Here is a 26988-nt window from a genome sequence, read left to right on the forward strand (position 1 = left end):
GCTTATTTCCTTTGTGTGCATTGGAACAACACAAAAACAAAAACAGAAAAAAGGCAATTTGGACATAATATCACACATAAATCCCAAAGTGGGCAGGACAAAATTGCTGGCACATTTCCAAAATTGCAGGTAAACAACTTTGTTTCAAGCATGTGATGCTTGTTCAGACACACCTGTGGCAAGTAACAGGTGTGAGAAGTATGAAAATTACACCTGAAACCCTGAAACCAGATGAAAATGGGAGGAGTTGACTCAGTCTTTGCAGAGTGTGTCTGTGTGTGCCACACTAAGCATGGGGAACAGAGAAAGGAGGAGAGAACACTATGAGGGCTTGAGAATCAAAATTGTTGAAAAATATCAACAATCTCAAACTTACTAGTGAATCTCCAGTGATCCTTTGTCCACGGTGTGCAACATAATCAAAAAACTTACAACCCATGGCACTGTAGCTAATCTCCCTGGATGTGGACGGCAGAGAAAAGTTGATGAAAAGTTGGAGCAAAGGATAGTCTGGATGGAGGATAAGCAGCCCCAATCGAGTACAAAAGAAATTCAAGCTGTCCTGCAGGCTCAGGGTGCATCAGTGTCAGCGAGAACTAGCCGTCGAAATTTGAATGAAGCATTATGGCAGGAATGCCAGAAGCAGCCAAAAATGGATGTAAACAAGGCGCTGGAGAGTTCTGAACTGGTCAGCAATAAATCTGGATCTATATCCCACTGAAGCCCTGTGGAGAGATCATAAATTGCTGTTGGGTGAAGGCACTTTCAAATATGAGAGACCTGGAGCAGTTTGCAAAAGAAGAATGGCCCAAAATCCCAGCTGAAAAGTATAAGAAGCTTGTTGATGGTTATAGTAAGTGATTGATTGCAGTTATTTATCCCAAAGTGTGTCCAACCAAATATTAAGTTGAGGGTGGCAACAATTTTGTCCAGCCCATTTTTGAGGTTTTGTGTGAAATTATGTCTGATTTGCCTTTTTTTTCTTAATTTTTATGTTTGTGTTGTTCAAATACACACAATGAAAACAAACATATTTATAACAAAACAATTTTCTTGGAGAAATACTTCATTTTCTGGAACAATTTCAAGGGTGGCAACACTTTCAGACAATGACTGCATGTGCTACCTCAATTCCAAAAATGTTAGGATGCTGTGTAAAATGTAAAGAAAACAAGAGTGTAAATGATTTGGAAATCTTATACTCGAATTGTATTCATCACAAACGATAGAACACAGATCAGAAGTTGGAAGTGAGACATTTTTCTATTTGGTTTGAAAAAACAAACCTCCTTAAGTAATTGATGGAAGTGATACAATTCTTCCTGTCTGTTCATCAATTGTCCAGTTCTATGAGGAGGTACAATGCCTTGCGAAATTATTTGGCTACCTGGAACGTTTCATCCTTTTCCCACATATCATGCTTCAAACATAAAGATACTAAATGTAAATTTTTGGTGAAGAATCAACAACAAGTGGGACACCATTGTGAAGCTGAACGACATTTATTGGTTATTTTAAATTTTTTGGGATATTCAAAAACTGAGAAGTGGGGCATGCAATATTATTTGGCTCCTTTAACTTAATACTTTGTTGCCCCACCTTTTGCTGTGATTACAGCTGCAAGTCGCTTGGGGTATGTCTCTATCAGTTTTGAACATTGAGAGACTGAAATTCTAGCCCATTCTTCCTTGGCAAACAGCTCGAAGTCAGTGAGGTTTGATGGAAATCGTTTGTGAACAGCAGTTTTCAGCTCTTTCCACAGATTCTCGATTGGATTCAGGTCTGGACTTTGACTTGGCCATTCAAACACGTTCTGGATACGTTTATTTGTGAACCATTCCATTTTAGTTTTTGCTTTATGTTTGGGATCATTGTCTTGTTGGAAGACAAATCTCTGTCCCAGTCTCAGGTCTTTTGCAGACTCTAACAGGTTTTCTTCAAGGTTGGTCCTGTATTTGGCTCCATCCATCTTCCCATCAATTTTAACCATCTTCCCTGACCCTGCTGAAGAAAAGCAGGCCCAAACCATGATGCTGCCACCACCATGTTTGACAGTGGGGATGGTGTGTTCAGGGTGATGAGCTGTGTTGCCTTTATGCTAAACATATCGTTTGGCATTGTTGCCAAAAAGTTCGATTTTGGTTTCATCTGACCAGAGCACCTTCTTCCACATGTTTGGTGTGTCTCCCAGGTGGCTTGTTTCAAGCTTTAAATAACACTTTTTATAGATATCTTGGAAAATGGCTTTCTTCTTGCCACTCTTCCATAAAGGCCAGCTTTGTGCAATGTACGACTGATTGTTGTCCTATGGACAGACTGTTCCACCTCAGCTGTAGCTCTCTGCAGTTAATCCAGAGTGATCATGGGCCTCTTGGCTGCATCTCTGATCAGTCTTCTTGTTTGAGGTGAAAGTTTAGAGGGACGTCCGGGTCTTGTAGATTTGCAGTGGTATGATACTTCAATATGATCGCTTGCACAGTGCTCCTTGGGATGTTTAAAGTTTTGGAAATCATTTTGCATCCAAATCCAGCTTTAAACTTCTCCACAACAGTATCACGGACCTTTCTACTGTGTTCCTTAGTCTTCATGATGCTCTCTGTGCATCAAACAGAACCCTGAGACTATCACAGAGCAGGTGAATTTATATAGAGACTTAATTACACACAGGTGGATTATATTTATCATCATTAGTCATTTAGGACAACATTGGATCATTCAGAGATCCACAATGAACTTCTGGAGTGAGTTTGCTGCACTGAAAGACAAAGTATTAAGTTAAAGGGGCCGAATAATATTGCACGCCCCACTTTTCAGTTGTTGAATTCCACAAAAATTTAATATAACCAATAAATTTTGTTCAACTTCACAATTGTGTCCCACTTGTTGTTGATTCTTCACAAAAATTTACATTTGGTATCTTTATGTTTGAAGCATGATATGTGGGAAAAGGTTGAAAAGTTCCAGGGAGCCGAATACTTTCGCAAGGCATTGTGTTTGTTTTAAGACCATTATGTTCCCATTTATAAAATAAAAGAGAGTAAAGGACAACCCCTGTAAGTATTAAAAACAAGTATACAGGTGCATATCACAAAATTAGAATATCATCAAAAAGTTAATTTACTTCAGTTCTTCAATACAGAAAGTGAAACTCATATTATATAGAGTCATTACAAGTGATCTATTTCAAGTGTTTATTTCTGTTAATATTGATGATTATGGCTTACAGCCAATAAAAACCCAAGTGTCATTTTCTCATTAAATTAGAATACTTTATAATACCAGCTTTAAAAATGATTTTAAAATCCGAAATGTTGGCCTACTGAAATGTATGTTCAGTAAATGCACTCAATACTTGGTCAGGGCTCCTTTTTGCATTAATTACTGCATCAGTGTGGCGTGGCATGGAGGCGATCAGCCTGTGGCACTGCTGAGGTGTTATGGAAGCCCAGGTTGCTTTGATAGCAGCCTTCAGCTCGTCTGCATTGTTGGGTCTGGTGTCTCATCTTCCTCTTGACAATACCCCATAGATTCTCTATGGGGTTAAGGTCAGGCGAGTTTGCTGGTCAATCAAGCACATTGACACTGTTGTTTTTAAACCAGGTATTGGTACTTTTGGCAGTGTGGACAGGTGCCAAGTCCTGCTGGAAAATGAAATTTCTATCTCCAAAAAGCTTGTTGGCAGAGGGAAGCATTAAGTACTCTAAAATTTCCTGGTAGATGGTTGCGCTGACTTTGGTCTTGATAAAACACAGTGTACCTATACCAGAAGATGACATGACTCCCCAAACCATCACTGATTGTGGAAGCTTCACACTAGACCTCAGACAGCTTGGATTGTGTTCCTCTACACTCTTCCTCCAGACTCTGGGACCTTGATTTCCAAGGTCTAGTGTGAAGTATCCACAATCAGTGATGGTTTGGGGAGCCATGTCATCTGCTGGTGTAGGTCCACTGTGTTTTATCAAGACCAAACTCAGAGCAGCCGTCTACCAGGAAATTTTAGAGCACTTCATGCTTCCCTTTGCTGACAACCTTTTTGGAGATGGACATTTCATTCTCCAGCAGGACTTGGCACCTGTCCACACTGCCGAAAGTACCAATACCTGGTTTAAAAACAACAATATCACTGTGCTTCAAGTTGCATTCCCATGTGGTCGGTGGGCGCGTCAAAACGACGCATCCGCATACATCCACATACATCCGCATGTCCTGCGTACCCAATGGTAAAGATAGGTACGCAGGACGCATGCAAGAGTAGGCAGACCTAAACGGAAGAAGTGCGGAAATGGGCAGAGCTTCAAGGAGGAAGTACGCAGCCATCCGCAGAACCCCGGTACACAAGTGTGAACCTGGCCTAGCTAAAGAAGTAAACTGCAAAAGTGCATTTAAATAATACAGAGTTCTTAGTAATACTGTTTTTGATAAAAAATGGCATAAAAGCCGCCCCACCGTCGACAAGGTGACTCTGATCGGGGCGGTCCTACCTACACTGTCTAATATTAAAAACCTTATCATGTGTCAAAGAGTACCTCAGTGTGTGAATAAGGGCAGACAAATTTAGTGAGAAAATGACTTTTGGGTTTTCATTGGCTGTAAGCCATAATCATCAACATTAATAGAAATAAACACTTGAAATAGATCACTCTGTCTGTAATGACTCTATATAATATATGAGATTCACTTTTTGTATTGAAGAACTGAAATAAATTAACTTTTTGATGAAATTCTAATTTTGTGAGAAGCACCTGTATGTGATACATTTATTGTATATATGATATATTGTATAAAAGTTCTATTGTCCATCCCTAGGCTTTTCAGCCATGTCAATGAAGCCAAACTATTTACTCGTCCAACCTTTGCCCGACTCATCTCTTTGCTGGACAATTATGTTAAGAACACAGGAACTCTGGAAACTATCAGCAATGAAGAGATCCAAGAAGAAACTGCCTTTATGACTGAAGTGTTCCAAACTGCTATCATGAAACAACTTTCTAGTTTCTTTATTTCAAAAGGTAAAACAAAGTTTATTACATCCATGAAACACTGAGTATTCCTGTATGAAGGAATATGATGAATTATATCATAATCTCTCTTTTCTACATCTACGTGAATTGTCATCTTCTCTAAACAGCAACATTTTCGAGAATCTGCAGATTAAGAATTTGCACCATTAGGGGGCATCAATTAGCAACAGTCAATGTGGCCATCATCTCTCTGCTTAGGTGTGTGTATAATGGGAGTGTAATGCAGATTTTTCACAACACAATTTGGTATTTAATTTTTATTATATCTTTGTGCTTAGTGGATACATGGGGACTGGCAACGGAATTGTCTTTCCCTATTAAGTTTATCTAGGCCTCATGTACATGGCAAGAAAAGTACCATATATGGTGTCACAAAAGTCTTTAAGACTGCATCATGGAGCAATAGACATTCTATATATTGTGCTTCACCACATAATTGTATTCCCCCTCAACTGTATCTAGGGAAGAATTCCTCTAAGTAATCCAATGGCGAATGTTATGTTTGCCGTTCCTATTTTCTTAGAGATAAAATCTGAAGCCCATTCAGTTATAACGTGGGTTTACAGCAGTGGCATAAATACAGATCTATGGGCACCAGGGTAGAATGTTTTCACCTGAGCTCCCCCTCCAGATTGTAGCTCAGGTACATAAGCCCCAGAGGATTTCTCAGAGCCTATATGTATTCGCCCCTCACAAAAAAACACATTTGACCCCTTAGCGACCAGGGGTATTTCAGTTTTTGAATTTCCGTTTTTTGCTCCCCTTCTTCCCAGAGCCATAACTTTTTTTTATTTTTCTGGCAAAATGGCCAAGTGGGGGCTTGTTTTTTTGCAGGACGAGTTGCACTTTTGAAGGACACCATTGGTTTTAACATATCATGTACTGGAAAATGGGAAAAAATTCCAAGTGCGGTGAAATTGCAAAAAAAAAGGGCAATTCCATAATTGTTTTTTTTTTTACCATGTTTACTAAATGCTAAAACTGACCTGCCATTATGATTCTCAAGGTCATTAAGAGTTCATAGACACCAAACATGTATAGGTTCTTTTTTATTGATGAAATAATTGGTGAAATAAAATAAAAAATGTGGTACGGCATGGGCGTACTATTAAGCCACATGTCAGAAAGGGTTAAAATATATATCGTATATACTCGATTATAAGCTGAGGTTTTCAGCACTTTTTTTGAAGCTGCAGTCACCAGCTTCCAGAAGACATCATACTCACCCTCCTCGCGCTGTCGCTGCATCTCCGTCCCGGCAGCTCTTCCTGTGCTTGGCGGCACGTGGTACCGCTAATTAAGATAGTGAATATGCACGCGTCTCCACTCCCATAGGCGTGGCGTGCATATTCATTATCTTAATGAAAGTGCCACGTGATAGCTCAGCACAGGAATTGCCGTACCGGGACAACGCGAGATGCAGCGATGGTGCGAGGAGGGTGAGTAGGATGGGGGAGTTTGAGCCATGCATACAACGACGGGAGCGGGAGAGCCATGAATACAACTGGGGGATCCACACATACCAGGACAGGACGGGGGGAGCCACATATACCAGGACAAAACAGGCGTGCCACGCATAGCAGGACAGGGATGAGGGGACAATGCATACCCAGCTTATACTCAAGTCAATAAGCTTATCCAGTTTTCCATGGCAAAATTAGGTGCCGCGGCTTGTACTCGGGTCGGCTTATACTCGATTATATACCGTAAATCTTATAGAAGAATCAGTAATAAGGTCACTTTCTAACTAATACTTTTCAGACCGCAGCATGTCAATTTCACTGGTGTATTTGCACTCGGCGCATTTATATGTAAATGCGAGTGAACTCGTTTTTTTTAGGTGTCTGCCTTGAAATCATAGAATCATAGAATCATAGAATCGTAGAGTTGGAAGGGACCTCCTGGGCCATCTGGTCCAACCCCCTGCTCAAAGCAGGATTCGCTAAATCATCCCAGTCAGATGTCTGTCCAGCCTCTGTTTGAAGACTTCCATTGAAGGAGAACTCACCACTTCTCGTGGCAGCCTGTTCCACTCATTGATCACTCTAACTGCCAAAAAGTTTTTTCTAATATCTAATCTGTGTCTCCTCCCATTCAGTTTCATCCCATTGCTTCTAGTCTTTCCTTGTGCAAATGAGAATAAAGTTGATCCTTCTACAATGTGACAGCCCTTTAGATATTTGTAGACAGCTATTAAGTCTCCTCTCAGTCTTCTCTTTTGCAAACTAAACATTCCCAAATCCTGTAACCTTTCCTCATAAGACAGGGTTTGCAGACCGGTCACCATTCTGGTCGCTCTTTTCTGAACTTGCTCCAGTTTGTTGATGTCTTTTTTAAAATGTGGTGCCCAAAACTGGACACAATATTCCAGATGAGGTCTGACCAAAGAGGAGTAGAGGGAAATAATGACTTCACGTGATCTAGACTGTATGCTTCTGTTAATACATCCTAGAATTGCATTTGCCTTTTTTGCTGCTGCATCACATTGTTGACTCATATTCAGTCTGTGATCTATTAGTATACCCAAGTCTTTTTCACATGTGCTGTCACTTAGCCCTATTCCTCCCATTCTGTATATGCTTTTTTCATTTTTATTGCCCAGATGTAGTACTTTGCATTTCTCCCTGTTAAAAACCATTCTGTTAGTTGCTGCCCACTTCTCCAGTTTATTTAAATCTTTTTGAATCCTCTCTCTCTCTTCTCTAGTATTAGCTATCCCTCCTAGCTTTGTGTCATCAGCAAATTTAATCAGTTTACCCTCAATTCCTTCATCTAAATCGTTGATAAAGATGTTGAACAATACAGGGCCCAGGACAGAGCCCTGTGGTACCCCACTTGAGACATTCTTCCAACTGGATGTGCAGCCATTTACGACATTCTTTGGGTCCGATCACTAAGCCAGTTATGAATCCACCTAACAGTTGCCTTGTCCATTCCATACTTAGTCATTTTTTCAATAAGGATTGTATGAGAGACTTTGTCAAATGCTTTGCTGAAGTCAAGATGTACTATATCTACAGCATTTCCTTGATCCACCCAATCTGTGATACCGTCATAGAAGGAAATTAAGTTAGTCTGACATGACTTACTAGTTACAAACCCATGCTGACTCTGTTTAATCACTTCATTCTTATCCAGGTATTGACATACATGTTGTTTAATAATTTGTTCAAGGATCTTTCCTGGTATAGAAGTCAGACTCACCGGCCTATAGTTGCCTGGGTCCACCTTCTCCCCCTTTTTGAAGATAGGAACAACATTTGCTCTTCTCCAGTCTTCTGGCACTTCTCCTGTTCTCCAAGAATTTTCAAAGATTATGGAGAGGGGTTCAAAAATTTCTTCTGCTATCTCCTTCAGTACTCTGGGGTGTAATTCATCTGGACCTGGAGACTTGAATTCATTTAGGTTAGTTAAGTGTTTCCTCACTATCTTTCTGTTTATAGATATCCTAGATTCTTCTATTACCTTAATAGGATAGTGAATAACAGTTGATGTTACATTTCCTTTCTGAGAGAAAACAAATGCAAAATAGGAATTTAAAAGGTCAGCCTTCTCAACATCCTGTCTTACCATTTCATCATTTTCATCCTGTAAAAATCCTATAGCATCTTTGACTTTTCTTTTACTTTTGACATATCCCCAAAATCCTTTATTATTGCTTTTGACATCTTTTGCAAGCCTCAATTCATTTTCAGCTTTAGATAATCTGATTTGTGCCCTGCAGGTTCTGCAGACAGCATTATATTCTTCTTTAGATATGCCTCCCTCTTTCCATTTTATAAACAATTTTTCTTCCTTTTTAGCATGTGCTTAAGTTCTGTGTTCATCCATCCTGGTTTCCTTAAATGCTTCCTATTCTTCCCTCTTTTCGGAATTGTTAACAACTGTGCCTTGAGAATTTCATTTTTCAAGATTTCCCATCCTTCCTGGACATTTTTGTCTTTAAGGATATCCAGCCATTGGATCCATCCAATCCTCTTTCTGAATCCCTTAAAATCTGCCTTTCTGAAATCTAACCTTGACGTCTGAGTCTTCACAGGTCTTCCGCCTCTAGTTATCCAAAATTCTAAAATAGCATGGTCGCTACCTGACTATTGGGCTTTCCAGATTTTATGCAAATTAATTTTTTTAGTAAACGCCTTTTTCAGGTCCCTCATAAAAGTCTATAGGGAAAAATGCATCCAATATAGCACATTTTAACAGTGTTTTTAAATGTACAGTCGGCATGAATTTTCATGAAATCACATCCATTTTTCCTGAACTTTTAAATACAGCTACTTTTGCTCACAAAAATGTCATGGAAAAATAGCAACATTCATGGGAACTTGGTCTTAATCTACATACAGTGGGTTTAGATAGTGTTCAGACCCCTTTAAATTTTTCACTCTTTATTTCATTGCAGCCATTTGGTAAATTCAGTAAAGTTCAGATTTTTTTCTCATTAATGTACACTCTACACCCCATCTTGACTGGAAAAAAAACAGAAATGTAGAAATGTTTGCAAATTTATGAAAAAGAAAAACTGAAATATCACATGGTCATAAATATTCAGACTCTTTGCTCAGACACTCATATTTAAGTCACATGCTGTCCATTTCCTTGTGATCCTCCTTGAGATGGTTCTACTCCTTCATTGGAGTCCAGCTGTTTTTAATTAAACTGATAGGACTTGATTTGTAAAGGCACACACCTGTCTATATAAGATCTCACAGCTCACAGTGCATGTCAGACCAAATGAGAATCATGAGGTCAAAGGAACTGGCCAAGGAGCTCAGAGACAGAGTTGTGGCAACACACAGATCTGACCAAGGTTACAAAAAAATTTCTGCAGTACTGAAGGTTCCTAAGAGCACAGTGGTCTCCATAATCCTTAAATGGAAGAAGTTTGAGACCACCAGAAGTCTTCCTAGACCTGGCCATCCAGCCAAACTGAGCAATTGTGGGAGAAGAGCCTTGATGAGTAAGGTAAAGAAGAGCCACAAAATCACTGTGGCTGAGCTCCTCAGATGCAGTAGGGAGATGAGAGAAAGTTCCACAAAGTCAACTATCACTGCAGCCCTCCACCAGTCGGGCTTTTATGGCAGAGGAGCCTGACAGAAGCCTCTCCTCAGTATCGGACATATGAAAACCCGCATAGTTTGCTAAAAAACACATGAAGGACTCCCAGACAATGAGAAATAAGATTCTCTGGTCTGATGAGACAAAGATAGAACTTTTTGGTGATAATTCTAAGTGATATGTGTGGAGAGAACCAGGCACTGCTCATCACCGGCCCAATACAATCCCAACAGTGAAACATGGTGGTGGCAGCATCATGCTATGGGGGTGTTTTTGAGCTGCAGTGACAGTATGACTGGTTGCAATTGAAGGAAACATGAATGCCGCCAAGTACAGAGACATCCTGCATGAAAACCTCTTCCAGAGTGCTCTGTACCTCAGACTTGGCCAAAGGTTCACCTTCCAACAAGACAATGACCCTAAGCACACAGTTAAAATAACAAAGTTATGGCTTCAGAACAACTCTGTGACCATTCTTGACTGGCCCAGCGAGAGCCCTGACCTAAACCCAATTGAGCATCTCTGGAGAGACCTGAAAATGGCTGTCCACCAACGTTCACCATCCAACCTTACGGAACTGGAGAGGATCTGCAAGGAAGAATGGCAGAGGATCCCCAAATCTAGGTGTGAAAACCTTGCATAATTCCCAAGAAGACTCATGGCTGTACTAGCGCAAAAGGGTGCTTTTACTCAATACTGAGCAAAGGGTCTGAATACTAATGACCATGTGATATTTCAGTTTTTCTTTTTTAATACATTTGCAAAAATTTCTACATTTCTGTTTTTTTCAGTCAAGATGGGATGCAGAGTGTACATTAATGAAAAAAATGAACTTTTTTGAATTTTCCAAATGGCTGAAATTAAAGAAAGAGTGAAAAAATTAAAGGGGTCTGAATACTTTCCGTACCCACTGTACTTGTAGTAATACCTGAGGATTGAGGTCCCATTTTTATTATTTTTGTGTCTCCGCAGGCTTATTCTGAGCACTATGTTTAGCATTTTATGTCCCTGTCATTTCTGTTGGATCATACTGACAAAATGTCAGCTCTGCTTTTTTAATGGCAAAGTGCTTTAAAGTACTATGCAGCAAAATTTACTACTAAAGTGGTGGACATTTATACGCTCCTCACATTGAAATTACAACACAGAGATGGAAAAGTTATGAAATTATGGAAATCACATGAAGAATAGACATGAAAATGATATGAAAATGATGAAAAGATGAAAACAAAATTTTCAAAACATCTCGATTTATTCAGTATCAAGTATGTCTCTGGACTTCAGCACATTATTGGCTGGCAATTGCACAAGGAGTTGCCAGCAGTGAATCTGATTTTGTGGTCCCAAGTACGGTCAGCGTGGCAGAACGTTCCTCAATCACTAACAGCCTCATTGATCGCAGCCAAGAAGTGTAAGTGTGAGTATTTTTGTGCATAAGCAACATGTTGCCTGGTGTTGTAATGTTGAAACACTGCTGCTGGGAAATTTGGGAGAAATGGCCGTTCAACAGATTCCATAACGGAATCACTGTAACGCTGAGTTATTAGCGTACTAGGAATGAAGATTAGAGGGATCCAGCTACCATACATTATGTCTCCCCCAATGATTATCCCAGGAGTAGAAACGGTGTGACACTGCCTTGTGAAGGCTTTTTAATGGCATTGACCACTTGATCTACAGATAGAAACCTGGGGCTGTAATGGACTCATGGAGATTGGAATGGAGGTGTATTCTCTTGAGTTATGAGTCTAGCTTTTGTCTTGAACTTAATAATAGCCATGATTGGTCTAGCGAGCATGTGGATAATGCTGTGAAGAGTTCTTCACAAGGTAACATCACACCAGTCCTAATCCTGGGATTATGTAGTAGGGTGACATAAGGTATGGTAGCTGGAATCCTTTTGTATTCATTTCAGGTAAACTACAAACTCAGCATTCCATACCAGGCAGTATGTTGCTTGTGTTATTAAGAGCAGTGCATGGCCTAAACGTGCAACCATTGCCTCCAGACTGGCCTTCCATCAAGGTGGAAATTGCAAAAGGAGCTGCCAGTAGCAGATCTTGATGATTTGCCTGCTCAAGTATATCAGCATGGCTGATCATTCCTCAGACAATCGTTAACCCCATTTTCATGTTAATGGCCAGGCCAATTTTTGCAATTCTGTCCAGTGTCACTTTATGAGGTCACAGCTTTAGAACGCTTCAACGGATCTCACAGATTCTGGGACTGTTTTTGATGACATATTGTACTTCATGATAGTGGTAAAATTTCTTCAATATGACTTGCATTTATTTGTAAAAAAAAAAATAAAAAAATGAAAATTTGGGGGGCGTGGCTTCGAGCTCAGGGCGGTGAGACGTGTTTCTTGGAAGCTCCTGAAGTAGATTCTTGAATATATCTATTATAACCGCTTTTAAAAGCCATCTAACTATTCATTTGAGTATCCATTTACGCCTTACCCAGGGCTCCTTTTGAGACATAAATCCGGGAAATCGGCCCTATATTACGCTGGTCTGGACTGCCAAAGATCTGAGGCCTACCAAGGCCTAACTGAGGCCTTATCACCGCTAACGGGCCCTGTCCTGGCCCCATCTGGTCCCGGATTTCCTTCCGTCAGATCTCCCCTTCCCCCCTGCCTGGGAAGCTACAAGCGACTGCAGCACACGACCTCAGGGACATTGAGGCGGTGGATCCCCTCCCGGGGTGGACAGTGTGGACGGCGGTGAGTCCCGCAGCTCCCCCCCAATCCCCTTGGTTACCGGCAGCGCGCGGCCTCTGGGTCTGCTCGCCCGCTGTCTGCGCCGGGAGGGGCAAGGCGGGCAAAACACGACCCCGGACATCCCGAGCTTCTGGTCCGCAATGGTGGAGGCAGGAGACCCGAATCACTGACACCGGAGTAGGGTAGCAGAGCTAGCGCTGCGATCAGTGCCGCCCGAAGCTGTGAGACCCGTCGCCTACGGGGGTGAGAAGAGGGCCGGTTCACTGTGTCATCAGGTACACTGGGCGGCTGCTGGCAGTAATAACTGAAGGGGTGGTGGACGAGCCCTATCCACTTCCATTGGAAGCACCTGCCACAGACTATAAGGAACGGATGGGTGGACGGAGGGTTAACGCGGCAGCATATCTGCATAAACATCTTGGGTGCACGGTGCTCCTGCAGGGTCCAGGATACTGGTGCGGCCAGCGCTGGGGCGCGCTGCTCCCACTCCACAAAACCTGCTGCCTGACCTTCCCAGACCCCGAGACTAAATCCTTCCTCTCTCTTATGATGGGACTGCTTGGGAAGCAATAGCTGCTGAGCCATCAATCTAAACCTAAGACCATCTGCCTGTCTATTCTCCGGAGGGAAACAGAGGACCCATAGGATATAACTAAGCAAATATACGCTCCATATATCCACTAATATTCTCTGGCTTCTGGTGACTGATATGGACCACCACTGGTAAACTCTTCTCTCAATAAATATCTTTACTAAAAGAGGGGCTTTATAGAGGACACTGTTTTGTAGGCACCTTGGACCTTCCTTAAATGTGCTCTCTTTTCTTATATACTATACACAGCTGTATTAAGAGATTTTAAATTAAGGGGAGATAGAAGGGAAGGGCTCTGTCGCCACCTGCTGTCCTCATCAGGCACAACATGAAGATTTAATTGTTGCCTCAAATTAACCCTTTAGGAACAGTTGTGCACAAGACAATGTACAATATCTAGATGATCTAAATTTATCATTCTCTTCTGAATGAGTTATCTATAGACCAGCCATAGAAATGGGTAAAGCCTCAAACTGAAGAAGCAGTCAAGGTCACAAAGACCCCAAGAAAGGCCAGGAGAGAGAGAAATCCAGAAAACAACTCCCCCTGGACACCCACACTAATAAACTAAACATGTCACATGCATATAAACAAAGCTCTTCCACGCTTACGCAATGGTCTGATAGTGACGAAGAGGAGGATTCTACATGTGAAGAAATTAACCTCAAGGATTATATCAAAACCCTACCTACTACAGAATGCATAAGAAATCTCTTTAAGGACTTTACCCAAACTATTAAAGAATAAATTGCAGTACTCAAAAAAGATGTCAAGCAAGTGCATACAAGATTACAGAATTTGGAGGATACCTGTGATCAACTATCTATGCACTCTGATCGTGTTACGGAAATTCTAATTGATAACCAAAAGGAAAGCTTCCTTCAAAAAATCCATATAGATGACCTGGAAAACAGGTCAAGAAGGAATAATCTAAGAATCAGAGGTCTCCCGGAGAAGATTCTGGATAAAGATATTCCTATAATTCTCACCAGCATATTCAATGATCTACTGGACAAAGATGACACTAATACCATTGGTATTGAAAGGGCTCACAGAGTCTACAAACCTAAGAACATAAATCTGGATAAACCTAGGGATGTTCTCTGCTGTATACAAAGCTTCAAAATCAAAGAAGAAATTTACCACAAATCTAGACAAGCCGCTAAAATTGAATATGAGGACAATGAGGTCCAAATTTTTCAAGACCTCTCAAAACTCACTCTTGACCTTAGAAGACAACTTCAACCTCTGACTAGAACCCTTAGAGATAGAAATATAGCCTATAGGTGGTTGTTTCCATTCGGTTTTGCCATCTCCCTGGACAACAAAACTTTGTTTTTTAAAACTCCTGAGGTTCTCCCTTTTGTACTGAACAAACTGGATCTTCCTCATCTTCAACTCCCAGATTGGACAACAGCAGAAGATCTTCTTAAACTTCCACCACTACCAAAACATGAAAAATGGACCACCATTACACCAAATAAACCTAGGAAGATTAGAAAGATGACTGCAGATTTAAAAAAAAAACACCCTCCTGAAATAATAGAGGGGGGCGATGACTGAAATGCCCAAAAACAAGAACTTTTTTTTTTTCAACAAGTTGAATCTGAGATTGTTGTGGTTCACGGCAACATAGTCTCTTCACCAGTTTTGAACATTATATTTGTATTCAAATTCTTTAACAGAATAGTTAATATTTGCCGCACTCTGGTCTTACTTTTTAACCAAGTGAGACTCATTCAGGATTGATACCTTTGATCTCTCACTTACTCTTTCTCTTGATTCTTTTCTTATTCCCCGCTTCATTCTCTCCCTCCTCCTGCTATCTCTCTCTTCCTGTTTTCTAATCTTGCTATTCTGCGATCGACAGGTCCACACCCCCACAGATATGGCGATCTCTATTTGCTAATACACCTGGTTGGATAACATACTGGCTTATTGTCCAAACAGTAGCAAATTGTAAACCTAGTTGGAACGGTGACCCATCCCAATACTCTAGTAAACATGTTTTCTTTAGTTATGTTTATAATTGTTACCCCTAGTTGTAAGTTCCCTTACTGTGACCCAGTTGGATGCCTCCTAGAAAGAATCAACGAACATATAATGTCCTTATGGCCAACTTAAATATTGCAACCTTTAATGTCAAAGGCATAAACATCCCACAGAAAAGATCACAAATATTAAGGTATTTAGAAAAGAATAAAATCGATATAGTTTTTTCCAAGAAACCCATTTTAAAAAAACATATACACCCGTAACCAAGAATAAAACTTTTACTAAATGGTACAACTCTACCTCCCCAAATAAAAAAAACAAAGGGGTCTCCATAGTTGTTAGTAAAAATCTCCCTTTTATCAGATGGGGACGGGAGATTTCTTTTTTTGAAATGTATGATTTATAACAGGACATATACTTTGATAAATATATATGCTCCCAACGCTAACCATCTCCCCTTTTTTAAAAAAATATTTAGGCTTCTGGATCAATTCGCTGAAGGCGTTCCAATACTGGGAGGCGACTTTAATATTCCTTTACATCCTCCACTAGATACCTCCAACAGGCAATCGTCCATGCCACACAAAACAGTCAGATATATCAAAAAAGCACTGACAGATCTCCTCCTGTTAGATACTTGGAGGACTATTCACCCTTCAATGAAAGATTACTAATTTTTTTCATCAGTACATAAAAAATACTCAAGAATCGACTATTTATGTATCCCTCACCACTTATTAAGCTGGGTAAAGAAAGCTACTTATGATAACATATTATACTCAGACCACGCCCCATTGTTTAATAATAATAATAATAATAATCTTTATTTTTATTTTTATATAGCGCTAACATATTCCGCAGCGCTTTACAGTTTGCACACATTTTCATCACTGTCCCCATGGGGCTCACAATCTAAATTCCCTATCAGTATGTCTTTGGAATGTGGGAGGAAACCGGAGTACCCGGAGGAAACCCACACAAACACGGGGAGAACATACAAACTCCTTGCAGATGTTGTCCTTGGTGGGATTCGAACCCAGGACTCCAGTGCTGCAAGGCTGCAGCGCTAACCACTAAGCCACCATGCTGCCCAGTACTAAACAACACGAAAAAACGCGCCTTCAACTGGAAATTAAATAATAATTTAATATACGACGTTGACGCCCAGACGATCATAAGGAAAAACATCAAACAATTCTTTCTAGAGAACAGTAACGAAGACATCTCCGACTGTAACCTTTGGGAGGCACACAAAGCAGTGCTCAGAGGCTGTTTTATAGAATTGGGTTCTAGGAGGAGAAAGGAAAAGGAGAAGCGTTTAACTTCCCTTTTATCCCAAATTAAAGATTTAGAAGATAAACATAAGAGAATTCAAGAGGTTTTGCTAGAAAAGGATCTTTTTAGACTTAGGACAGAACTCAGAACTGCTGAGATTAGAATCTGAGAAATACTTACAATACTCTAGATTCAGAATATATACTCAAGCGAATAAATGTGGTAAAGAAAAAATAACTCAGCATATATAAAAAAATTAAAGACTCGCGAGACCAATTACACCACAAAACGGAAGAAATAGCAAAAATTTTCAGGTCATTCTATTCTAATCTTTACAATTTAAAATCAAAGGAGGACCCCATATCCCCAAAAAAGAAATCTGATCTTATTAATAACTATTTACAAACAATAGAGTTACCTAAATTATCACTCCCACAAATTCAAATTTTGGACAAACCAATTACAATGAACGAACTAGAATCTGCTATCACATCTAGCCCTAAAGGGAAAAGTCCAGGCCCAGATGGATACTCTACGGAATAATATAAAATACTCAGAGAAGAACTCTCCTCATTCCTTTTAAAATATTTCAACAATATGTCCAGGGCAAACCCACTTAAAACAGAGGCACTTTCTGCCCATATTGCTCTTATCCCAAAAGAAGGTAAAGACCCAACCCAATGTGGCAGCTACAGGCCAATTTCTTTGATTAATGATATTAAATTGTGCACAAAGATCTTGGCCTGTAGGGTACAGAATCTCTTGACGAATTTGATCAATCTCGATCAAGTAGGCTTCGTGGGAGGTAGAGAGGCCAAGGATAATGTCATTAAAACCCTTAATATAATTCATTTTACAAAATGTAAAAACATTCAAACTGTTCTTCTGTCAACTGATGCTGAAAAAGCTTTTGACAGAATTGATTGGGAATTCATGGAAAAAACATTAATGAAATTCGGCTTCCCTGTCTCCTTTATAGGAAAAATCCTAGCCCTATACTCATTCCCAACAGCCCGATTAAAAATTAACAATGACCTATCTCCTAGCTTCGGGATAGGGAATGGGACGAGACAGGGGTGCTCCCTCTCCCCTCTTCTGTTTGTTCTTGTTATGGAAACCTTTTTACAGAGAATTAGACAAAATCCCAAAATTAGAGGTGTCAGATGCGGTGCGATAGAACATAAATTAGCCGCTTTCGCGGACGATGTCCTTTTTTACCTCACAGACCCTTGGAAATCTATTACCCCACTAATGGAAGAAATGCGTAAATTTAGCTCACTCTCAAATTTTAAAATAAATTTCTCTAAATCAGAAATGCTAAATATTGTAGATCAAGGAAATTGGAATCTTTTATCTAAAAAATCTCCATTCAAAAATAACTGCTCTTATATTACATATTTAGGGACTAAGATTAGTAATTCCATTTCCTCCTTATATACTCTTAATTTTTTGTCCTTAATTCGCAACTTAGAACGCGATTTTTCCTCATGGAAGGAATTGCCCATTTCCTGGTTTGGTAGGGTTAATATAGTAAAGATGATTACCTTACCCAAACTACTCTATTTCCTTCAAGTATTACCGATCGACATCCCACAACCCTTTTTTCAAAAAGCAAAAATCTGATATCTAAATTTATCTGGCAAAACAAAAGTAGTAGGATCAAGCACTCAACATTAACAAATAGAAAATGCAAAGGAGGACTGGGCCTGCCAGACTTTGAAAAGTACAGACTGGCCTCACATGTGGCTAGAATCAAAGAGGCAAGAATCTTTCCCCCTAGGAAACTATGGGTTGATACTGAATTTAATCTTTTGGCCAGAAATATCAATCACTACCTTTGGCCAACGCCTTACAATAAGCTTAAATATTGTGAACTTGAAAACCCGTTGACTAAACTATCAATATCTATTTGGAACAGAACTAATAAGAAATATAAATTTGCTTCGGGCACTTGTGCATATACTCCATTGCTATTTTTGATTCCAAATAGCTATAGAACCATTAAAAATAAACTTAAAACCCTGGGAAAGACTTCCTATATTCATATTGGTAATTTTATCCAAAAGAATAATACCGTCTCTATTGATGAAATTAAAACTTTATTTAGTGACATTAAAATGACAGGACCAGAACTTGAAATTATAAAAGAAACAATTAGAATCCACATTCCTAACATCTCCAGCAGTTCTACCAATAACGCAGGACATTATTTTTGGCCTAAAGAGACATAAAAAAATAATATCCAAAATGTATATATCACTCTGTAACCCAGGAGAATTTCATAATTTCATTGGCAAATGGGAGAGGGAATTAAAAATTTCATTAACACAAGAAGAAATCTCTAAGATTTGGAAAGAGGTTCACTCCATATCTCCATCAATAAGGTACCAAGAGTTAAATTACAAGATTATTTCTCGCTGGTATAAAACTCCAGATCTTCTTCATAGGATTAATAAATCTTATTCACCCAACTGCTGGAGATGCAACCTATCAATAGGTACACATTCCCATATATGGTACAATTGTACTAGAATTGCCCCTTACTGGAACATGATACACGGGCACATAAAAAATGTCTTTCAAACAATACCCACTTTGATGCCCAATCAAATTCTCCCCAGCCTTTACCCTCAATACAATAAGGCAAATGATCATATTGTATGCTCTCATCTGTTTAACGCAGCTAAAACTCTGATTGCTAGGCATTGCAAAGATGTCGATCCGCCATCCCTCTCAGAATGGGTAATTGAAGCTAATAATATTTATTCTCTCGAAAAAATTTGATTGCTATACAGTAAACAAGATGATTTACAAAGAAAATGGCACCAATGGTTCGAGTACCAAAATACTATTAAGTATTAACACAAGGATTCTTTATTATATAGTGTTTATGCTATACTTGACCACTTATGCTTTGTCCTTGATGATGAAAATAAAAAGCTAGAGGCTATCCTCCAACAGGATTACTTTCCCGTTTTTTCCCTTTCCCCATCTCACCCTTACTTGTCTCTTGTTTTTCCCTCCCCCTCCCCTATTTCCCCCTCTCCTTATAAAGAAAATCGAATGTTGATTATACTGTACTGTTTGTTGTTAATTTTCTCCTGCAATAACATTCTTAAATAAAGAATTTATAAAAAAAAATGAAAATTTGACAAAATGTGAAAAATGTAGCAATTTTCAAACTTTGAATTCTTATGCACTTAAATCAGAGAAATGTGTCACACAAAATAGTTAATAAATAACATTTCCACATTTCCCACATGTCTACTTTACATCAGCACAATATTTGAATCAAATTTCTTTTGGTAGGAAGTTATAGGGGTTAAAAGTTGACCAGCGTTTTCTCCTTTTTCCAACAAAATTGACAAGTACAGCACAAAAAGAGGACTTGAAATCCACCAATAATATAAAACAGCAAAAAGAGCAAAGAGGTTTACCCGTACAGGCCTCCAGACAAATGCACTATCAGGATGCAGTGGACCCATATAATTAAGATGGTAACACAGGTGCAAGAATACCGATAATAACAACCGCTCGCAGCCTACCAATATATGGAGGGGGCGGTTGCCTGGTATGTTAATGCACAACAAAACACTTGTATGCGGCGCTGTTCACACTATGGCAATGCACAGCATCTAGGCCAGCCTAGTAGTGACACCCTTCTATTAGCTCAGGCAGGCTGGCCCAGCGCTATCAAAATGCATGCCATGTGAACAGACACCGCAGTTTACAAGACCAAATGCGCCCAACTGCACCCTGAATAAAAAGTGCAAAAAAACACATTAAAAAAATGTGGAGTATTAGCTGATATTTTGGCCAAAATATGTGAGCCTGTAAACTGCGTCAAAGATCTCCACGTTTTGTGCTGTATCAGTCTTAGGATTTAGTGTTATGCACCCGTAAACGTGGAGATCTTTGACGCAGGTTACGGGCAAAACAAGTGTTTTGTTGTGCATTAACATACCAGGCAACCGCCCCCTCCATATATTGGTAGGCTGCGAGCGGTTGTTATTATCGGTATTCATGCACCTGTGTTGCCATCTTAATTATATGGGTCCACTGCATCCTGATAGTGCATTTGTCTGGAGGCCTGTACGGGTAAACCTTTTTGCTCTTTTTGCTGTCCAACAAAATTGACAATATAATTTTTTTAGGGACCATCTCACATTTGAAGTGACTTTGAGAGGTCTATATGATAGAAAATACCCAAAAGTGACACCATTCTAAAAACTGCACCCCTCAAGGTAGTGTGGTGTAATGACCACTGTGTCCGCTAGGGGGCGCTGTGTGGATGTCCCAAGAGAGAGGATGAGTGGCAGAATATGGAAGGACCATTATGTATCCCAAGGTGGGTGGCCTTGAGATGGAGACTGATGCGTGTGTTGAGCAGCAGTGATACTGCGAGGTGCTGTGTCAATATGTCAGGGAGAAGTCTCCAGGTAGCTAGGGAGATGGGCAGACCTAGTTACCTACAAATCCGCCCAGGGGTGTGTCTGAAAATGCCTGTAGTAAAAGGCTATGTGAGTGTGTGAAGGGCCTGTGATGAGGTCATAGCCATGTGACCCGGTGGGCATGGCTACGGACCATATAAGGTGGCCAGGGTAGGTCACATGTGAAGAATGCAGGGACCTGGTTGGTCCAGAGCGGAAGGTCCCACCAGGAGAGTTGTGTCCTGGCTCACAGCATGTGAGGTGGCTGTGAGCAATGGCGATGTGTGCCTGAGAGTTCCCTGGAGGGAACGAACGTGTGCGATGGTGAAGCCACATGAGGAACCCTGACTGGTGAGATAAAGCTGAAGCTGAAGAGCCTGCGCCATGGACATGTGCTTAACCTGTGTGAGTACAGGATAACCAGAGTGAAGCTCTCTAATGGACGCTGAGCTGTTGTATATTGCTGCTGTGGGTTTATGATGGAGGAATAAACTGCATGGACAATGTGATGGCTTTATGAAAACCCGGTGCCGGATGTGTTTTAGTCGCTGCCAAGCGAGTGATCCTCTGCTGGAATGACAGCGCTGCCTCACAATTGGTGGAGAATTGCTATGGGCAGTGTTGTAGCCTTGTTGCTAGGGGCAATGAAAGAGGACTGTGGCTTGTGATAGGGTGCCTCTGCGGATAAAAGGTACCCGAGGACCTGTGTGGCCGACACAGGTAATGGACTGGTGTTCATGTGGTACTGACCTGGGTCAGTGAGTAAGACTGTGTACCTGGAGGGTTCAGTGAGGAGCGGTCCTGGAGGGTCAGTGCTGGGAGAAGAGTCAGATCCCGGGAGTACGTGGTGTGACATTGGACCTGGTGAGGCACGAGTGTTGGGCAGTCTCAGGCGGAGACAGATGTCCTGAAGAGCACCCGCCGAGCCCCTGGACCTGGTGAGGCCAGTGTCTGGGGAGACCCTGGGAGGAGGGTCACTCCCTGAATCGCACCCGGTGCGCCCTGTGTGTTGGACGGTCTCAGGTGGAGACAGGAGCATCCTGAATAGCACACAGTCAGGACACATGAGTTTTGTGTGGTGTGTTTTTTTTCTTTTCTCAACTCAGCCTGCAGTGGCTCAGTGGGAGTCAAGAAGGTGACAAGCGGCTTCCTGTAACTCGGCGGGGTTACGAAGGGGACAAGCGGTTTCCGGGAACTCGGTGGGGTTACGAAGAGGACACCAGCAGCGGTGTGTGAACAGCAGCCGATGATGTCGGAGATCGGTGACAGCAGGAGCTGTGGTGGTGCCAGCGAGGACTTGTGTGGTATCATAAGAGACACAAACTGTGTGGTGTGAACTGTGGTCTGAGAAGACCGGTATAACGGACATGGGGAGATCCCGAAAGGGAGTGGAGTCCCAGAAGGGGGCAGTGACCCAAATCGCGGTGGTAGCCCAAAAGGGGGTGGAGTCCCAAATTGGGGTGGTAACCCAAAAAGATGTGGAGTCCCAGAGGGGAGCGGTGACCCAAATTGGGGTGGTGGTCCAGAAAGGGGCCGAGTTTGAAGAAATGGCCGCACTGGTTGGCTCAGTGGGTATGTCTGGGAAACTGCAGTGTTCATGTATGTCATTTCCAGAATGTGGGATATTCTTTTCGGGTGATGACTGGCCACAAGTGTGTACCGTGATGCTACACCGGGAAGGGTTCTCAGGATGGTTGGACTCAAAGAGTCAGGTGACTCTGGTAGGAACTCCTCTCACTTTCTGTCTGCGCGAAAAAATGGTCCAGATTCGCTGTAAACATGGGGTCATGATGAACTGTGCGGTAGACAGAGTAATGTTTGAGGGGCTCGGAGGCAGTGAGTGCCAAGGTGGCAGTATACCATCAGACTTAGTGTATGCCTTGGAGTGGGGCCGAGACTTTGTCAGGTTTGATGATATATGCCAGGAGGGTGGAGACTTTCCAACTGTTGGGCTAACCAATACGAAGACGGTGACAGCTCCTGACGTGGAGAGGTCAGAGGTGGAAGTGACCAGGAAAAGGGGTACGTCTGTCCAACGGACGGACCGGACATCTCGTGACAAAACTGACGCTGACATGGTGGATAAGATGGCTGAAGTAGTCACACGGTTAGTGAGTAACTGGAGGGATGACTCGGCAGGTCGGGGTGACTCAATCACTGGGGGTGACTGTGGCTCTGAGAAAGAAAGGGAGCACAGAATAGAAGGGCTAGAGAAAGAAGTCTCTGAGCTCAAAGGTCACATGGTAATGTGGCAAGGACTGAATAAGGCCCTCAGAGAAGAAGTGGATGAACATGTCAAACAGGAAAGAGTCCTGAGGCAAACGGCCGAACACAGGGTCGAAGAGCTCGAGAAAGAAGTCTGGGAGCTCAGAGGTCACCTGTCCACCTGGCAAAGTGTGAACAAGAACCTCAAGGAATGATGGAGGAACTCAGAGGAGTAGTAAACAGTTTTCTGCGGGAGAAGTTGGACGAAGACTTACCGCGGGTGAGCGCGAGTGATAAAAAGACAGAACTGCCAGTATCCATCGTGGCAAAGGGTCATGAAGTGATCAAATCATGTGAAGTTTGTGCGTTAAGAACTGAAGAAGACAGTCACCCGGTCAGGTCAACTGTAGTGATGGAAGGGTCCTCGGTAACGCCAGAGCCTTCGGTCCAGGAAGAGAGCAAGACCACGACCTTCCAGTCCGTGATTGATGTACCAGAAGATATGCAAGACGCCTGTGCTGAGGAAGGTGTGCATGAGGCTTTCAAAGAGGCAGTCAAAGCGTGTAAGGTGCACTGGGCACCTGAGACTCGGCAGTTGGTGATAGTATCAGCCATAGAAGATACATCAAACCGAGTAGCTGTCCTGAAAGAGATGCATCTACAATGTCTCTAAGCCAAACAGCTGGTCAGGCGGAGTAATATGAAGGCTGCTCGACGCCTAGAGTTAGCGAAGGAGGCTATGGATCAGCTGGATTTGCGGAAAGATGTGGTTCCGGTACCTAAAGCCCTGATTGGGAGAATCATTGGAAGACTCGGGAAGGTAATGCAAGACCTTGTCAATATCTCCGGTGTGGTGAGGGTGAGGATCCCGCCTGATGATGAAGACCAGGTATCCAGTGAAGTGGGTAGGATTCCCATCATGGAGGTTGGCTCCGTGGAGAGCCTGAGAGACTTTCGAATGCTCGTAGAGTATCGAGTGGGGTACCTGCAAGAGATTGAGCAATTGAGGCTGGACCGTCAGTGAATCAATAAAGAGGTGCGGAACATCAGTTGGCGGCCGCCTTCAACTCAAGATGTAAGGACCCGAAGGGTTCCTCCAAGTAGTGACATAGTAGGTGGCCGAAGAATGTCAGCAAGTGGCAGTTCAACGGGCCGTGTGAGGCTGAGAGACATTAGTTCCTGTGAGATGCTGAATGGGTCAGACTCAGGCCAGACAGTAGGCCCAATTAAGACTGATGACCGTACCAACCGGGAGAGCCGGTCAGTGGGAGAAAGGTCAGGTGACGAAGTGCACTGTAGGAGGGTGGTGACTAAACAGTGTCTGATGACACAGACAGACCATGACTGGAGGGTCAAAGACAATGACCAATATGCTGACCACTGGGGGGAGGTCTAACGTAGAGATGAGGCCGTATGACAGGTGGAGACGGTTCTCTCGACCTGTGGGGCAAGGTGTAGTGCGTGCCCGGTCGCGAGATCCTGGGGTGATGCTGTGTGCTCAACTCCACAGGTTTGAACAGAGGGGGGAGGTATGTGGTGTAATGACCACTGTGTCCCCTAGGGGGCGCTGTGTGGATGTCCCAAGAGAGAGGATGAGTGGCAGAATATGGAAGGACCATTATGCATCTCAAGGTGGGTGGCCTTGAGATGGAGACTGATGTGTGTGTTGAGCAGCAGTGATACTGTGAGGTGCTGTGTCAATGTGTCAGGTAGAAGTCTCCAGGTAACTAGGGAGATGGGTGGACCTAATTACCTACAAATCCACCCAGGGGTGTGTCTGAAAGCACCTGTTGTAAAAGGCTATGTGAGTGTGTGAATGGCCTGTGATGAGGTCATAGCCATGTTACCCGGTGGGCGTGGCTACGGATCAAGAGAGTTGTGTCCTGGCTCACAGCATGAGAAGTGGCTGTGAGCAATGGCGATGTTTGCCTGAGAGTTCCCTGGAGGGAACGAACGTGTGCGATGGTGAAGCCGCATGAGGAACCCTGACGGGTGAGATAACGCTGAGGCTGAAGAGCCTGCACCATAGACATGTGCTTAACCTGTGTGAGTACAGGATAACCAGAGTGAAGCTCTGTAATGGACGCTGAGCTGTTGTATATTGCTGCTGTGGGTTTATGATGGAGGAATAAACCGCATGGACTATGTGATGGCTTTATGAAAACTCAGTGTCGGATGTGTTTTGTTCGCTGCCAAGTGAGTGATCCCCTGCTGGAATGACAGTGCTACCTCACAATAGTCAAAACCTCATTTTAAAAATGTATTTACCCTTCAGGTGCTTCACAGGAATTTTGAATGTGGAAAAAATTACTTTAGACCCAATTTTTTTTATTTTCACAAGGATAACAGGATAAAGAGGATCACAACATTTGTTGTGCAATTTCTCCTGAGCATGTTGATATCCCATATGTGGGGGAAAACCACTGTTTTGGTGCATGGCAGAGCTCGGAAGGGAAGGAGCGCCATTTGACTTTTTGAATGCACAATTTGCTGGGACAATTAGCGGACGCCATATCCTGCTTGGAGAGCCCCTGATGTGCCTAAACAGTAAAAAAAAAATGCCCCACAAGCGACACCATATTAGAAAGTAAACCCCTCAGGGAACTAATCTAGGTGTGTGGTGAGTACCTTGAACCTCCAGGCGCTTCACAGAAGCTTATAACGTTCAGCCGTGAAAATAGAAAAATCAAATTTTCCCCACAAAAATGTTTTTTAGTCCCAAATTTTGCATTTTCATAAAGGTAACAGTATAAATTGCACCATTCACTTTGTAGTGCAATTTCTCCTCATTACGCCGATACCCTATATTTAGGGGAATACTACTTTTCAGGCATAGTACAAAACTCAGAGTTCAGATTTTTCTGGAATGGTTTGAGAGTGCCATGTCACATTGATACTTTTCAGAAGTGCAGAAAACTGGCCAACGACACATTTATGCAATCCTAAAAAGACGGACACCGCCGGATCACAGATCCTATGGGGTTCACAGTGCCTCCATCTGCCTCATTTTAGGGATTCTTCCACCAGAGATACCATCTGAATAACGTATTTCCAAAATTCCACAAGTAGAAAAGGCAAACAGTCTTTATGAAGCACAGTACAGTCCTTATCTGGGCTTGGTTCCCTCAGGTCCTGTGCACACACAGGCCAGGGCAATGTCCTTAGCAGACACTCTATCTGGAGCCAAAGACACAGGAAGGCAAATGTTAAGGAGCTGAAACTCCTAAACCTTTCATCCAATTTTAATGTGGATACCCTCAAATGAAAGCTGAAAGTCTGAACTTCAACTGCATCTGAATTGTTTTGTTTAAAACTCATTGTGGCAATGTCTAGAACCAAAATTAGAAAACTGTTGTCTCTGTCCAAATATATATGGACCTAACTATATATATATATAAATATATATATATAATATATATATAATATATTTATGCCATATTCACGTGATATGCTATAACTGTCAGCTAGATCCAGGTCCTATATCGGGGACACTTATCTTGAGAACATGAATCCGGTCTTGCACTCCAGGAATTGGATGGTGATCAACTCTATTTGTGTTTTTTTTTTTGTTGCAGCTTCAGAGAAAATGGTGACTTTTCTTTTTTATTCTTTTTATAAAAAATCCATCTGTTCAGGTTTCTTTGTTGGAAAGTGGCCACACATGCACTCTACGGTAACTTCTATGGAAGT

General features: G+C 41.9%; 1 protein-coding gene across 4 annotated transcripts in view; it reads left to right on the forward strand.

Moving 5' to 3' along the window:
• The window catches only part of LOC141091287 (uridylate-specific endoribonuclease D-like), a 144860-nt gene that overhangs the window by 14081 nt on the left and 103791 nt on the right, over positions 1-26988 (forward strand). For all 4 annotated transcript variants that reach the window (XM_073576770.1, XM_073576774.1, XM_073576773.1 and 1 more), the window contains one exon: positions 4810-5012. In XM_073576770.1, coding sequence (XP_073432871.1) covers positions 4810-5012 — 203 coding nt within the window. The remainder of the gene's footprint in view (positions 1-4809; positions 5013-26988) is intronic.

This window comes from Dendrobates tinctorius, unplaced genomic scaffold (genome assembly GCF_039654945.1).
Source record: "Dendrobates tinctorius isolate UK_male_01 unplaced genomic scaffold, ASM3965494v1 ptg000051l, whole genome shotgun sequence".
NCBI lineage: Eukaryota > Metazoa > Chordata > Amphibia > Anura > Dendrobatidae > Dendrobates > Dendrobates tinctorius.